Source organism: Venturia canescens, chromosome 5, assembly GCF_019457755.1.
Source record: "Venturia canescens isolate UGA chromosome 5, ASM1945775v1, whole genome shotgun sequence".
Classification (NCBI taxonomy): domain Eukaryota; kingdom Metazoa; phylum Arthropoda; class Insecta; order Hymenoptera; family Ichneumonidae; genus Venturia; species Venturia canescens.
The window spans coordinates 811741-828334 of NC_057425.1; the positions used below are offsets into that span (position 1 = coordinate 811741).

Here is a 16594-nt window from a genome sequence, read left to right on the forward strand (position 1 = left end):
ATAGTACATAATTTTCCGTGTATTTTCAGGCCTCGCGTGCTTGACAAAGCAAAAACATTGCACTGAGTAAAATATCTACTTGAAAAAAAAAAAACTTTGTCGTACTCGAAAAAATTGATCCATAAATTTTCAACAAGAAAAATTAGTTTCGAAAGAAAAATAACGATAGAATCATTGACGAGCGATTTCGACGAATTAGTACAAGCCTACAAGTTTATTTGAATGAATTATTTTGTAATATTCAAATTCACATTGTTGGAACGCAACAAGATTTCTTTACTTCGAGCATTCAAGGTAGGCCCCGCATAGTTTAGCCGTCTGATGATTTTTCTGTGCTAAACCATAGAGAGCGGCTTAAAATAAGGTGGAAAAAATTCTAATAAGACATTGAGTTAACGCCAATGAATTGAAAATAATTGCGTTCCGATAATTTGAAATTTGATACGATTTTATTTTGCCATGCTCCAGCTAGGAACGAGTAACAGTAGCGATTATTCGAAAACAGAATGACATTAGATTTTTATGTCTCTAATCACACGCAGAGGATGTTGTTCACCTTTGCCAATAATGGTAGGCGTTACGATATTTTTTCTCATTCAAGTTACTATGTCGTCTTTATTGATCGCGTTCTCATCAGCTCTTTGTTTTTTTCTTATATATCAATAACGTGTAATCGTCCTATATACAGCTATAAAGCTCAGTTGCAATTAACGCTCGACAATCGATGGAATAATTAACGTACACATGATTAATACAGATCAGTTGTCTTTCAAACGCAAGGGCTTTTTTTTCTCTACGAATGTCATAATATTCTTCGAACCAATCCGCTATTGTTTTTCATAGGGATTTCGTCCTTTCGTCAATTTTTTCAATCCAGCGTTTTTCTGTCGCTCATGCGAGGCACCCGTCTCTATTATCGATTTTTTTACGGGTACAACTGTCTATAATCCGATCATGTTTTTTCCTTCGTTTTTACCATTTTCAGCAGAGATTAATACTCGAAAAACATACGTCCGTTTTCTCTCTGTCTTTCTTTCTCTCTCCCTCTCTCTTTATTTTTCGTCGTCGATATCGGACTCTACTATTTTTTTTACAGACGTTCAATGGGACAGAGTTTCTTGTGTATTCATGAAAATTCTTCACTTTCGACTCCCTTCGTTCTTTCTCTCTCTCTCTCTCCCTCCATCTATGTCTCCTCGCTGTATTTCGTGCTTTTTTAAGCCTCAAGGTCTAGAGCAAAACCAATCTTGTGACCTCCTGAACCAAAGTTCTTGCCGTCGATGTTGGTTGAAAGACTCAGAGTTACTCCTGAAAAGGAATAAAATTTCATTATCACTCTGTTCAATTCAAATTCTGAGAAAAAAAAATATATTTATCAAAAATTCGAATCATTTTCAGTGCTCGCCCCATGGGGCTTTTCAATTGTAGAGATGGCATGAAAAATACGACTTGTAAGAGCAAGGCAGATATTTGTAGAACGGCACGATGTAGCAAAGGCTATAAATAGCTGATTTGCTTTTTTGACTGCTCCGTCTACGAATGCGACGTGGCCAAAGACATTTATGATTTTTTTACTGCAAGGAACATTAATACGAACATCGCAGTGCGAGACAAAAGCACATGTACTGAACTTTAAAAACAGGCTTTGGATTCTTTAAAAATTATTTTTTTAAAAGTAGAAAAAGTGGAAAAATATTACCGGTTCATTCCAATTGAATGAAATACAAATCATTCGTTGAAATGACAAATAAATCATCAGATAAATGTTTTAAATCATATTTTGTGAAGGGAATGAGAATATTTTCCGGACTCACCATCACGAAGCTTCTGCTGATATCCCAAACCAATTTGGAGTTGAGAGTTGACTTTGGCCCTCAAGCACGCATCCTGATCAAGATCATACTTAGATCCGAGAGCGAACTGCGTCACGTTGTTGCTGGAGTTCCATGCTAAATTGATAGCTCCCTCAAGTCCTGGTTTAACCTTATGATAGATCGAACCACTGAATTCACGACCATTGTCACTGGAAAAAACCCAAGATTATTATGTGAAATTCCTCAATAATAACACACCGATAGATTTTCATTTTTTTTCAATAAACAATTATCAATTAAACTTACACAGCAGTGTGAAGAGCAAAGTCAGAGGCAGTAAAACCAAGAGCCAAATTGTTTTTGGTGATTTTATTTCTCTGAGAGTCAAAACTGGCCTGATAACCAGCCAACCATCCTGAAGTCAAAAAAATTGCATCAAAATTCGTCAATATTGTTCCCAGAGCCAACAAAAATTTGGCAACTGCTCGAGATGTAGGGATATTGTACTCAGGGATCTGGGAAACGGAATCTTGATGAGATTGAAGGAAAAATAAGATATTTCAGGCTTTCCTTGATTTATCATCATTTACCTTGATAACCGACTACACCAGTTGCGTTGATCAAAGGACCGGCGTTCAAGCTCAGATCAAAATCGGCAGTGGCAGATACGTTTTCGTGTTTGTAGGTGGTCTTTAGCTTGCCGGTCTTGCTCCTGTAGAGAGGGAAAAATGGACAATTGAAACGTTGGAATATTGCAATCATCAAACATCCGCATAATTATATTTTGTGGAAATATTAAACATATGATATAAAATGCATTGAAATAGTAGGGCGTGTGTTCATGCATCGACTGTTTTTGATGAACGATCAAAAATATATTTTCGCTCTATGTACTTGTTTCTTTCAATATCCCACAACAGTTGGTATTCTTTCATTTCTTCAAATATGATTACCCAGTCTGAGGGGAGAAAGTACAGCTGTAACCGATGCTGAGACCCTGAAGGAGTTTATCGGCAATGGTGATGTCTGTGCCAAGAAGATTGTCAGTGTTCCACTTTTCGGCAAAGGTCAAACCATACTCTTTGATCTTGTATTTAGTTTCAAGAGTGCCAACTACCATGCCGGTGTCCTGATTCGATACACCGCCGCTGGAGAATTCAACTCCCGAGTCAGTTTTGGTCTTGACATCGAGTTTCAAGAGACCAAAGTGATAACCTTTTCCAAAAACATCACGGGCATTCTTTCCCAAATCACCGTACGTCGGAGGAGCCATTTTCTGCAGAAATGGAGAATCATCGTTTCTTCAAAATAACATTTTTTTCACAAAATTTTGGAGCGGCAGCGATCCAGAGAAGTTTAATTATCACTACCGTCGATGCATAAATAGAAAAATGTTCGAGTCGAGTTACATAATAAATTATCAATTTGTTCAACATGAATTTGGTAAACAATAGTCAATTACAAGGTCACAAATAAAATATCCAATTCTATGTAGTAAAAATTGAAAAATTAGTGGTATAAATAACACAAGACATTATGGAATAGTGTATTAATAAATTGTAATTGAAAATGATATAAGAAGGCTTGGACATGATATATGAGAAACAAAATCAAGGGTACTCATGACCTTGATAGGTAATTTGATAAGGTGCTGAAGAAATGAAGGAAAAAATTCGTGCATAGGTAAGGAAAAATTTCGCACGAAACTTATACCATGTGTATAATAAAATAAAAAAAAAGCACGATCGAAAATGTTTCAATTCACAGCCGTGAATGAAGATTTCGAAAATAATTCAGAACGACCCAATTAACGAGTCTGTCACCTGGGTTTAGCCCACTTTCGATCCGGTCGAACCTTGAAAAATCACGCGAGATTAGGTAGAAAAAAAAGACTAAATTGACAAAACTCGATTTGACGAAAATTCGAAAAAGAACGAACTACGATGTTCGATTCGGAGATTTGAAAAACGGAGGTACTTTGGTTGGGAAGATTATTATGAAAGCGATGAAATAGCAGGCGCTATAACACCGGATAGATGCGGTATTGACCTGTCCGAGGGAGGTATTACATAAGCCGAGAATATCGCGGAACGAGCGACGAGAATCGCGTTTCAATCACGAGGGAATGATCGATGAGTCGACAACGTGGCGTTGAGGAGGAAGAAGCAGTAGCTCCGCAAAGTTTTTTTCCTTCCGTGAGATAGTAATAGCTTCAAGGCTAAGGACGCTCTGAAAATTTCGGGTCGCAATACACACCGCGCTATCGTTACGCTCAAAAATCTCGTTCCTCGGTAAAATCGATTCGAGGCAGACGACATACCATGGAAATATAACAAAAACCGAATTTACCGGCTCGTTCGTCCGCTATTAGTTCGGAAATTGAGGATATTCTTGCGATTCACGAAAAAGAGGCTCGTGACTAACGAATTAAAAAAAAATTAATACTATTACTCACATAAATGATGTTTTGTTCCTGATTAAAGATGGATCGCGCGAATGTGTGTAAGGTTCGCTCGGGAGCTCTGCGCGTTGGGAAACGTTCTGCCGGCGGTCACAAAGGGACGAGGTAGAAGGGGAGGGAGATGCTCTCGCCCAATGGCCCTACCGCGCATGCGCCGACCATCAACAGTTTTCCGCAATTTATTCACGCATGTTTCTTTCTCGAGTTATCCCTTCATTCATAAATGACGAATAATTCATCATTTTTCTGTCCTTTGCACTTTGAATATTCATTTACGAATAGCAAGCTTTGCACAGTTTCGTTTTTGATTAGCTCTCACAGAAATAAGGCATCCGGTAACCTCGAAGAAGCAGGCTGCCGTCGGCGAAGCAGAGGCGTGGATCTCGTTCATTTCCGGATTCACCGAAACGCTCCCTTTTTGAACTGAACCAGCACGAGATCCCAAACCCATTTTACATTTGTTTTACAATCTTAGGCAACCATTTGTTCGATCGAATAACACGCGCGATTTACAATAAAAATGATTCTTTTTTGCTGCCTCCAAGCGCCCGGTGTATTATCGCGCATTTATTATTAATTTCACTTGCGCGCACACACTCCATTAAAAACTCGAACTCGCGAAATAATGTAACGAGACAAGGTGTTTTCAACGATCTTTTGTTTCACGTATTCAAGTAATACGATACGAGAACGAATTCATGTTTTTTGCCGCGGTTGACAATAACTCGCTTTTGACTTGGTCGTTTGAAAAAATCTGTATCGATGAATGAAAATTCGAGGCGCATGCAGCGGAGGAAGATAATCCGCCGGTAACTCTGAGAAAATGTCAATCAATTGGTCCACCGAAGCTTTTGAAAGTTTTCATACGCCTGCCCCCGTAGCCAAAAATAAACACCCCTCCATATGCACCAAAAGTCCGCTCGTTCTCGGCTCTCTTTCGTTTACATGGGCTCGTTTCTCTCCGAGACCGTCAATGTACATACGACGTAGAAACATCCAGAAAAATCTCAAACGTACCATTGGCAACGAAGACGCCGCTACGTAGTACGACCGAGGTATAAAACAGTCGCGGCGATATTTATTTTTGCCGATTATCAAGTTTTAAGCAGTGCACGACGGGACTGCGCGTTTAAAAGCCCCTGCGGGAAGACGCAAAATCGTTCATCCGGTATTGCTCGAGGGTTCGAACGATGGAGGAATCGAAAGCAGTAAGTACAGGGCGTTGTTGTTGTTTGAAACGAGTGTGAAAGTTAAAAGTACGGATCAGTCAACCATAACCTTACTTAATTTTCGAAATCGATATTCTTTGACACAGTTTAAATTGACCGGGCTCTGTCAGCCTACGCAGCAGGGCGATGGCAAAAATGGGCTGACGGAGCCTTTTTTGTTGCGATGTATTGATCCATGCTTTTATTATAAGGGCTATGAACAGTGTAAACGTTGAAATTTTTGGTGTTTTTTGTTTTCTTTTATAAATAAAAATTGGTTGGATGAATTTGCATTGAACCTCGCACCCATCTTTTACATATTTAGAAGTGGAAAAAAATTTTTTTTCATTCCATTTTTTCGTAGAATATGGTGCCTGGAAAATGGCACCCCTTGAATCGGCGTTGACAGCAAAACGAAAAGAGTTTTTATCCCAGCGACTTGATACAAATTGCATTTTGTAGGGAAAACGTACGTTTTCAGCATGACGTAGCCGTATTTCGATAACGTTTTTTCTCTTCTTTTATAAACAATTTTCTACTGAAAAATTCACAAAATTTGTGATTATTTTTCTTGAAATGGTCGCCATTTTTATTTCAAAACAATATTCTGAAAATCCCCTGCGTCGTCATGCGACAGCTAATAGCATATCGTTTTAAGAATCTTTTTCGTTATTTTTTCCCCCGAGATGCTGCATTTTTGAGATTTGTTGACGCAACGCCGATTCAAGCTGTGCCATGTTCAACACACCATTGTACATAAAATACCATGAAAAAAATTGAAAACAAAATTTTTCCCAGTACTTCTGAGTATGTAAAAGATGTTGTGTACAAGCTTTTATTTAAATCCATCCGACCAATTTTTATTTATAAAATAAAGAAAAAACACCTGAATTTCGAACGTTTACACCGTCCTTAATGGACAGGAAAGGCGGGCTAACGCCAGTAACGTTCTGCTTTTTAAAGCCGGCGTACGCCATTCTGAGAAACGATCAAGTCGGGAGGTATCTCGTTGCAACGCGAGATCTCGAGCCGGGAGAAGAAATAATTTGCGCGAGCCCATTCGTAGTCGGGCCGAAGGCGAATTCTTATCCGGTATGCTTGGGCTGTTACTCGGCCTGGCCACCGAGGGAGGATTGGCGTCCGCTTTGCTCCAAATGCGGCTGGCCGGTTTGCAATGGAATTTGTGAAAACGTTCCGCAGCACAAGGATTACGAGTGTCAGGTGAGGAGAGGCTCGAGGGAGGAGATTCGAGGAATTGCTCATTTGTTTTGTCCAAACAGGTATTCGCATCGGCGGGTGAAAAGTTCAACGTGGAAGCGGCTCTGGAGGAGAGCTCGGCGAACGGGGTGGCGCAGCTGGAGTGCGTCACGCCGTTGAGGCTTCTCCTCGAGTCCGAGAAGAGCCCCGAAAGATGGAAAACGGAGGTGAAGGATTTGGAGGCTCACACGAAGATTCGCAGCAAGGGCAAACAGTGGAGCACCGATAACGTTAATATCGTCAAGTATTTGAGGGAGAGATTGAAGCTGGAGAGATTCAGCGAAGAATCGATACAAAACGCGTGCGGTATACTCGCGATAAACACCCACGAAGTGAGAACGAGCTGCGGCGATTGCACCGCTCGTGGCCTCTATCCGACGATCTCTCTTCTGAATCACAATTGCGTCGCGAATACCATTCACAGCATAACCACGAATAACTTTAAGCTTCAACTGAGAGCGAGGACCAGGATCCCCAAAGACGGACAGCTATTTGCCTGCTACACGCCGACCTTTTTGCCGACCATCCTCAGAAGAGAACAACTCCTCGAGGGCAAACATTTTCTGTGCGCGTGCGCGAGGTGCTCCGATCCGACCGAGCTCGGGACTCACTTGTCTTCTCTCAAGTGCACCAAGTGCGACAACGGAATTGTCGTTTCTCTCGATTCTCTCGGTAAGTACATCGTTAACACTCGCTATTATCATCAGTATATGACGCTGAAGTTTGCAACGTTCGAGTTCAACGAAATTATGTAAAAAAACCCCTGCAATAATTCCAGTAATTCTCCAATTTCGTTTCCTGCCGAATTTGCAATTTGTGGTTCTTCAACCTGCACCGATACTTCGTGAAATTCAAAATTGGTCAATTACAAGTGGTTTTTTTTTTTCTTCATTTCGTTGAATTCCAACGTTGCAAACTTCAGCGTCGTATTAGTATAATAATTTCATCGTTGCGGAGACGAGGTAGGCGGTAGGAGCATTTCATAATTGCCCGGATACGTTGAAAGATTCGGAGAGCACGTGGAAATGTACGCACTGCGAATTCACGACGAGCGCTGCAGCGATTCGCAAGGTCTTCGGGATAATCCAGGCGGAAGTGGAGGCCGCCGAGGCTGTTACCGGCGACGAGGGCGGTAGCGCGATACAAATTCGCGAGACGGTCATCAAAAAGTATCACTCGGTTTTGCATCCTAATCACGCCTTTCTCGCGACCCTCAAGTGAGTTGTCTCACGGTCAACGCTGTTCCGCGACGTTGGCCGCGCTCCCCTTTGATTTCGCTCTGTAGGAACCTTCATCGTTTCTTCTTATTACAGATATTCTTTGTGTCAACTGTATGGAAGAGTCACAGAGTACGAACTCGAGGATTTGCCGGACGTCGTGTTGGAGCACAAAATCGAAATGTGCCAAGCGCTCTTGAAAATTCTCGACGTCATAGAGCCGGGTTATTCGAGGATGAGAGGTAATCCGATCGATCGATCGAGCAATATCGTTGTTCCAAATGATCATAACGTTGCGTATTGTTTCGGGGGCGCAGGGATGATTTTGTACGAGCTGCACGCTCCGCTCCTGTTCATCGCTAGAAATTTGTGGAACAACGGTGTGATCGACAACGCTGGACTAAAATCGAAAATGATCGAAGCCAGTCATATCTTGAAGGAGTCGACCGAGATCTTGGCCAACGAATTCGGAGACAGTATCGAGAGCCAGATCGCATCGGCGGCTAGAATGTCCCTCGTTGAGCTCAACGAATCGATCAACGATCTTTGAATTTCGTTTCTTTCCCTCTTCGAACGATCCTGTAAACATGAATTGTATTTTTCACAAATAAATCTCGCATACCCCCGATATCACGCGTACCCGGTTTCGGTTAATTCATTTGAGTTTTTCAACAATTAAGAATAATCGACCTCCGCTCCCTGTCCCAGAAGAAATGCGAGCGCGTCGGAGCAAAATGTGCGCTTCCAATTATTCTCTCTCGACTCTTTTGACTCCGTCGATGAGCGAGTGCATTAAGACCGCATCGGCTTCTAAATTTAATCCCTGTCTTTGGAACGAAAGTACTTGATGCGATTCTCCGTCCACGTTGCAGCGCGCTTTCCTGCTCTCGCGTTGCTTCGTCTAATAATATCGTGCGGCTCGTGCCGGCCAACTTTGCTCGGCGCGTTGCGCGCGGATGTACCGTCCCGCGGAGCGCAGATTGCAGAATCAATGTGATACCAGCCACAGATGGCTGTTTTTCATTTTCGTTCGTACCCTACTATTAATCCATTGGAATAACTTTGAGTTCTCTTTCCTTTTCTCCGATCTTGAATCTCCGATCGAAGAAAAAGCAACGATTCGAAAGTTTTCCTCGATCGGCGATACGTAGGAAATACATAGAGACAGAACCGCCGGTCGATGATGCTGAAAAAAGAAAAAGTTGGAAAGCTCAAGGAGCGATCTCTCGAGGCAAAATATAAATTGGCTCACTCCGAAATATTTGGCAGGTGCAAATGGAATTTTAAATAATTCGAATAACATTCTGGAATGGATCTGCGTTGACCGTTTGGTATTTCGAAGGTATTTCATAGCGGCGAAAGACTTGTTACCTGGCGAAGTGATACTCCGGGAATCCGTGTTTGCCGTCGGACCGGGGGCTTTTAACAAAAGTTACATGTGCTTTGCTTGCATGAGATTATTGCCGGACGTAAACGCTTCGAAGAGAGAAAACTCGTGCACGAGGTGCAACGTCGCTATTTTTTGTGGGCCCGTTTGCAAGGTAATTACCGCAATTTCGAGCCAGCCGTTGGCGCGATCATCGGAATCATCGCGCCGCTTCCTCCTTTCAGGAGAAAAAAATTCATCACACCGAGCTGGAATGCGAGGCTTTTGCGGGCAATAAAAATTTGTCGGATCTCAAAATTCTTCCCACGATAATGCAAATTTTGTTACCACTGAGAGTCTGGTTGTTGCAAAAAGGCGATCGAGCTGCTTGGCAGAGAGTCCTGGAGATGGAGGCTCATATTGAGGAGAGACGCGATACTCCAATCTGGAACAATAGACGAGTCAACGTTATCGAGGCAAACATTAATCTTAGGATTTTCGTATGCGCGAGATTGAAATTTTGAAACTACAAGTACAACCCCCTTTTTACAGGTGCTGAGAGGTCTGGGATTGGTGCCCGAAGAGTCGACGCACGAGCCTGATCTTCTTCAACGTTTGTGCAGTATATTGGATGTGAATTCGTTCGAGCTGAGACCACCGGGAGGTCTGGAGGATTCACCGCTTCGTGGATTGTATCCGAATACGGCCGTGATGGCTCACGAATGCATTCGCAATACTCACATCACCGTCGACGATAAGTTTCAACTGACGGTCTACGCCTCCCTGCCTATCGAAGCCGATCAACCGATTTTCGTCAATTATACCTCTCCGTTATTGGTAAAACCGCAACTCCTTGCGTACTCCTGTTCCTTTTGCCCGATCCCCATCGAGTTGAATTCTCGGTCAAATGAACTTGGCCCAAATTGCAAATTTCTATTAAAATCATTCGAAAAAACTTGGACCCAAGATCAAAGTACGCTTTCAACCTGAATTAGCTTGAATTACGTCTGTCGAGTTACAGCATCCCGTACTGACATAGAACAGGGTATTTTACACCATGTAAGAAAAAATATAAAAATTCATGTTTATGATAGATTTCGTAAAAAGTAAACGAGAAACGTCAATATTTATTTATAAAAATGCAATGTAAATTTTATAATTCAATTTAAAAAATCGTCTTTTTTTCATCTGTTTTTCAAATATCTAAAACACTGTTCGCCATTTTGGATTCCAACGTGACGTCACTCCGATAGTAAGCAATCTAGATTTTTATCGTGCGTTTCTGTGATATTTTGAAATTTTTACAAGTTATTATTACGTTTGTGGGCTTCTTTTTAATTTAATTAGTTAATAATAATAAATCAATAATAAAATAATAATTAATAATAAATTAATTCAATGAATAATATAAAATCATTTATTTTATTAAAATCGCATGACGAAAGACGCTTTTGTGAAAGTAGAAAGTACAAATCTGCCAATGATAAATACTACGTTGATGGTGGTGATGAACCCACAATTTTTGTGGCGTTTTTACACTCGTATCATTGCATTCAGGCATAAGACACCATTATAATTCATTATTTTCGCAAATCTTATTTCTTGGTTTTTCGCAGTCGTATTGTTTACTATCGGAGTGACGTCACAAATCGGAACATACGGTGGCTAATGTTCTCGCGCGAAAATTTAAAATCATAAATAAAAAATAGTTTTTAAGATACTTTTTGGTCTTATAAAATTAAAATTAAAATTCTACTGGTTTATTACGATGTCAGGATAAATTTAAAATAGTTTTCAAAGGTGTAACACACCCTATTCGATATAATGAGGTGCCATGACAGTTCCGTAGCCCAAATTTGTTATGTTTACTCTTGAATAACTGATTGTTTTCGTTGGTTGTCAAATGAAAAATGATGGACCATTGTTGTAACGAAAGGGCTCAGAGGAGAGAAGAGATCATCTTCGAACTGGCAAGTACTTTGAGTGCGTTTGTTCGAGGTGTTCGGATCCAAAAGAATTGGGCTCGAACCTGAGCACTCTCGTCTGTCCGCGATGCAAGAAAGGCTCAGTGACGAATAAAAATCCACTCAGGAGCAACGTTTACGAGGACAAAGATAGTTGGCAGTGTGACAACTGCGAGTGTTGGTTGTCCGGTAAACTGGTGAAAACTAGCCTTGTAATAACAAAAGATCTCATCGGTCGAATGAAACCTGATATAAAGGTACCCGTTTCTGTATTTCAAACATCTGTAATCAAATCAAATTATTATGCAGGCTCATTGTCTTTCTTTGCACAGTCCGCTGAAGAATTGTTAAAAAAATTAACACGCTCTTTTCATCCGAATCATTTTTTTCTTCTCTCACTGAAACAAAAAATGTTGGAACTTTATAAAAAAGAATGTTCCTGCTTGAATCCGGATACGTTGCTGATGAAACGGATGGTACAACTTTGCAAAGATATCGTCAACGTCCTTGAGATTGTCGAACCCGGAATATCAAGGTCGAAAGGTTCGATTTTCCATTATTATTATCATTCTTATAATAATCCTCGGGTATCATTATTGGCCGCCATTAATTTGATGTTTCATTCATTAATTTGAATAAAATTCGTCATCGACATATATTTCGTATGAATATTTAAATGCGTACTTATGATGGATTTGCTCGAATGTATTTTAAGGAATAATACTTTGGGAGATGCATCTGCCGCTGGTCCTACTTGCTGATCATGACTACACGGCAAAAAGAATCGGCGCTAAAAAGCTCGTGGAACGCCTGGAAGACGCTGAACGACACTTGAAAAGATCTTTAACGATGTTACTCCTCGAGCCACCAGAAACGCCGGAAGGTTTTTTGGCGCGACAAGCTCTACAAGATTATAAATCGTTGCGGGAAACTTTGGCTCAAGCGAGACTCCTCGAATCCTCGATTCAAGCCAACAATTCAGAAAAACAAACGACAAAACTCCTACATCGTCACAACAAACACTGAATAAAAAATCCGTTTTTTACTATTCCAAATCGATGCGACGACCTTTCTATACTCCTGGAATGTCCAAGACTCGTTCTAATTTTTATTAATTCGGACCGCGGTTTATCGAGAAACTCAAACGAGCACGAGTTTTTGTTTTTCAACGGTTGAGAGACCGTTGAAATTCGGCCAATGGTTTGCGTTTTCGTGTATGTACCCAATCATTCCTTTTGCTCCTGACTGCTGCTGCCGCCGCTATATACAGGAAAATCAACAATGGCACTCGTTCGAAACCGCTTTAAAAACGCCATCGTGTGCTAATCAAGATGTCAATCGTAAAACCGATTGCGGACAGTCGTTTCGAGCGAGAATATAAATATTAGTAGATAATACAAATATCAGATATTTCATTGGCCGAAAGAATTTTTATCGGTTCACGCGCCTTTTATACAGAATATAGACTGAGGAAATCATAACCTCTTTCGTCGAATCACCCGATCCAGCGATTGTAAACAAGTTTTTTTTCGCTCGATATAAAGAAATAAAACATTGAGTCGACAGTATGATCGATCAGAACGTCATTGCTTTGTGTTTCTTGGTTTGTTCAGCAGCCGTTACTAATTTCTCCATACACAGAATCGAAGAGGGCCATGTGGGTGTTTATTTCCGCGTGAGTATTTTTTGACAGAATTACTTCGTTGATCGAATAATTTTTCCTTATGCAAACATTTAAATGATCTATTGCGCCCCAATAATTCAATGAAAACTACAAAGAAGTAATTTATTGTAAATGAATATTGGAGAACGATGTTTCAAGAAGTTATGGCTATCGAACAAGTCAGAATTTTGCCGTAAATTCGATAAGAGAAAACTATAATTGTCGATTGATCAGGGAGGAGCTCTTTTGCCACAAATCAGTAATCCTGGATTTCACATGATGATTCCACTATTGACGTCGTTTCGCTCGGTCCAAGTAACGCTTCAGACGGATGAGGTCAAAAATGTTCCTTGCGGCACTAGTGGCGGGGTCATGATCTACTTCGATCGAATTGAAGTTGTCAATATATTGGATGCAAACAGCGGTAAATCTACCTAGGATTGAAGAAATTATTGTTGACATAATGAGAATTATTAATCACGGGTACACTTTCTCAGTAATTGTATGAACAATTTTGTAGTTCACAGTATGGTGCGAAACTTTACGGCAGACTATGACAAGACTTTGATATTCAACAAAGTTCATCATGAGTTGAATCAATTCTGCTCGGTTCACACGCTCCACGAGGTTTATATAGATCTGTTTGATCAGATCGATGAGAACCTCAAGACTGCGTTGCAAAAAGATTTAAACGAATTAGCTCCCGGTCTGAGTATTCAAGCAGTGAGAGTAACAAAGCCAAAAATTCCAGAAACAATAAGGAAAAATTACGAGCTTATGTGAGTAAAAGATTGACGACTCAAACTTTTTCATCCTTATGATTACAAAGATCGACATAATTATTCCAAACAAGTCGATCTTTACACAAATTGTTTTGTTGGGTTTAGGGAAGCTGAGAAAACAAAATTGTTGATATCAACCCAGCATCAAAAGGTGGTTGAAAAAGATGCTGAGACCGATCGAAAAAAAGCTCTGATCGAGGCTGAAAAAGAATCTCAAGTTGCAAAGATTCACTACGATCAAAAAATCATGGAAAAAGAGTCGCTGCAAAGAATGGCATCGATAGAAGATGCTATGCATCTTGCACGTGAGAAAAGTCGTTCGGATGCTCATTTTTATCAGACGAAGAGTCAGGCAGAAGCTAATAAATTGTTGCTAACCCGAGAATATCTTGAACTTAAAAAATACGATTCGCTCGCCCAAAATTCCAAAGTTTATTACGGTCAAGATATCCCTAAAATGTTTGCATTGGGTGGTTGCTCAAACGATCTCAATTTAGGTACCTCCACCACTAACATCGCGGACAACACTCGTTAAAAAAAACAACAAATTCATCGGGTATTATTATCAATAATCTACGAGTTTGTAAATATATTAATATTACACTCTAATTTGTATTCCAAACCAAATAAATAAATCTGTTCCAAGAGGTGAGATTTAGTGTCATTTTTATTTAATACACTTTTCCTGTTTGATGACAACCTTGGAATACGAACGAGTTCCAAGATTTATACGAAGAGGTCAGCCTTTTCGAAAAGGAAATACGTATCGGAGAACATAGATTTACAATGCTCTGTATGTTTCACAGTTTCACATTTCAAATATTGAACAGTTGCCATCGTTTGCCATCGTTGTCCTGCAGACGACAGCACATAGAGGTTAGAGTATGGCGCTGACCGACGAAAACAAGTTTAACGTTCGACAACCGACAATTTGAATGTGAAATGTGTACAGAATTATACTAACTAACAGAATTTCTAATTTCAATCAACAGTCTATAAATAATTTTCGAAAAAACAAGAGTAGAAGGAACGGGATGAGCGTGATTTTTTAAAATAAAATCCCAAGACTCAACTTCTAATTTAAATATTATTTTGTGATATTCGAGGTTGAATATTTACTGTGTTAACCTTCAAAATAGTCCGAATCATGCATGTATACAAAACTCGAATTACCTACGAAATTTGTCAATTCGTTTGAACATCTGTTTTTTAATGAATTGCTTTTGAATTATATAGCTATGATAATAACTACAACTATTGAGCATTCGTATTAAAAATAAATTCATTTTTTGTTGGTCCGTGACATTTCACCTACTAAGACTTAAGGTATATATAATAAATAAATAAATATATAATGCACAGTATTTCTACAGTATTGGAAAAGTGTATTTGATTGAAACAATCACTATAATTTCCGTGTTTTATTAATTTTTTCACAAATTTTTATAACTTTCTCATATTTCACTACTTTATTGACAGATCCAAGCCAAATCAATCGAACTGAGAATGTCTCTGGCTTTGAATAAATTGAAGAAACGACCGCCGGAAGAACTGACAGTTAGGTCAAAGAAAAAAGTGGACCGATTCGACGGTTTGTCAGAAGAAGAGGTACAGAAATGCACGTTAGAGGACATTTTAGAACCCAATTTGGATCTTGTTTTCGTGGGTATAAATCCGAGCTTGATGGCAGCTCACAGAGGAAGATATTATGCCGGGCCAGGAAATCATTTTTACAAGCTCTTACACGCATCTGGACTAGTTCCCAGATTCGTAAGTTTTGAAGAGGATAGAAAATTACTAAGCTACAAAATAGGATTGACAAACATTGTGGCTCGTCCTACAAGATCCTCGGCTGATTTGAAAAAGCACGAGATCAAAGAAGGCTCGAGGACAGTGAGAGAAAAACTGCTAATATTCGAGCCAAAAATTGCAGTTTTCAATGGAAAATGTATATACGAAGTATTTGCCGACAAAACAGGAAAATCAGACTTCAATTTTGGTCTTCAATTGGAAAAAGTTGGAGAAACGGCAGTTTGGGTCGTTCCTTCCAGCAGCGCGCGTTGTGCTCATTTCCCCCGGATGACCGACAAGCTGCACTTTTATACGGCGCTGAAAAAATATCTTAGTTTTCTCAAGGGTGAAATATCCGAGGTGAATTTAGCGGAGTTTCGATTCGAGGGAAAGTGCAAACAAAAAGCAGCTACCACTTCAATAATGTGGAGACGGAAAAATGTCTCCGCGTTTTTAGGCGGCGGCAGAGTCGCCAACAAAGCCGCCCTCGATGTCTCTGAAGAGAATATCGGGGCGTTAAGAGGCACCGAATTTGTCATTACTGAGATTCTCACTGCCGCCGGTGACGAGGAAAATCTTGAGTCCGATAAGAATTCCGAAAGCGTCCTCGGGCCAAATTTTTCCGACGATAGAACTTCGAGTTCGGTCGAAGAAACAATCAGTCGGGAATCAACAACGGAGCTTTCGACGATTCCGTTGCCAAAAGAAAGTGATCGAAATTTTCCACGATCCCGCGGTCGAAAACTCCCAAACGGATTTCCATCCCCGCGGCTCGCTACATCCGGATCTCACGATAGCAACGGTTCCACGGATTTTATAAATGTGATAAAGAAAAGGTTGGCCGAAAAAAAAACGAATCCTCGCGGATCGGAGGAAAAAACATTGGAAACCGCCGTTAAGCGTCATCGGGAAGGTAAAAAACTCAAATACGAAAATCTCGGACTCAAGAGGGCCAAAAAAAAGCTCGACTCCCATACAAGTGCATGCGAAACTTTGTCTGAAATGTAAAATCTAAACTAAAAAGCTTAAAATGTAAATTTACGATATTACGTTTATTCGTTTGTATTAAAA

The 16594-nt window shown here is 40.2% G+C and overlaps 4 protein-coding genes across 5 annotated transcripts; 3 read left to right on the plus strand and 1 right to left on the minus strand.

Moving 5' to 3' along the window:
• Positions 1 to 427: 427 nt before the first annotated feature.
• On the minus strand, positions 428 to 4408 carry LOC122411644 (voltage-dependent anion-selective channel-like). 2 transcript variants are annotated; one of them, XM_043420611.1, is made up of 6 exons: positions 4270 to 4408; positions 2768 to 3090; positions 2405 to 2526; positions 2121 to 2229; positions 1815 to 2023; positions 428 to 1308 (listed from the first exon to the last, which is right to left on the minus strand). In XM_043420611.1, the coding sequence occupies exons 2-6, from the start codon at positions 3085 to 3087 to the stop codon at positions 1217 to 1219; spliced, it is 852 nt and encodes a 283-aa protein (XP_043276546.1). In that variant the 5' UTR covers positions 3088 to 3090; positions 4270 to 4408; the 3' UTR covers positions 428 to 1216. The 2 variants fall into 2 exon arrangements, with proteins under 2 accessions (XP_043276546.1, XP_043276547.1); XM_043420612.1 differs by lacking the exon at positions 4270 to 4408 and adding an exon at positions 3638 to 3844.
• Positions 4409 to 4573: 165 nt separating this feature from the next.
• LOC122410814 (uncharacterized) lies at positions 4574 to 12342 on the plus strand. Its single transcript, XM_043419254.1, has 12 exons — positions 4574 to 5483; positions 6447 to 6704; positions 6764 to 7412; positions 7747 to 7957; positions 8054 to 8199; positions 8275 to 8504; positions 9174 to 9226; positions 9300 to 9498; positions 9569 to 9799; positions 9876 to 10160; positions 11260 to 11830; positions 12003 to 12342. The coding sequence occupies exons 1-12, from the start codon at positions 5466 to 5468 to the stop codon at positions 12311 to 12313; spliced, it is 3162 nt and encodes a 1053-aa protein (XP_043275189.1). The 5' UTR covers positions 4574 to 5465; the 3' UTR covers positions 12314 to 12342.
• Positions 12343 to 12476: 134 nt separating this feature from the next.
• Positions 12477 to 14384, plus strand: LOC122411643 (erlin-2-B-like). The gene is made up of 4 exons (XM_043420610.1): positions 12477 to 12962; positions 13185 to 13374; positions 13471 to 13729; positions 13838 to 14384. The coding sequence occupies exons 1-4, from the start codon at positions 12855 to 12857 to the stop codon at positions 14265 to 14267; spliced, it is 987 nt and encodes a 328-aa protein (XP_043276545.1). The 5' UTR covers positions 12477 to 12854; the 3' UTR covers positions 14268 to 14384.
• Positions 14385 to 14622: 238 nt separating this feature from the next.
• LOC122410516 (G/T mismatch-specific thymine DNA glycosylase-like) lies at positions 14623 to 16531 on the plus strand. The gene is made up of 2 exons (XM_043418702.1): positions 14623 to 15058; positions 15212 to 16531. The coding sequence occupies exon 2, from the start codon at positions 15239 to 15241 to the stop codon at positions 16529 to 16531; it is 1293 nt and encodes a 430-aa protein (XP_043274637.1). The 5' UTR covers positions 14623 to 15058; positions 15212 to 15238.
• Positions 16532 to 16594: the final 63 nt, after the last annotated feature.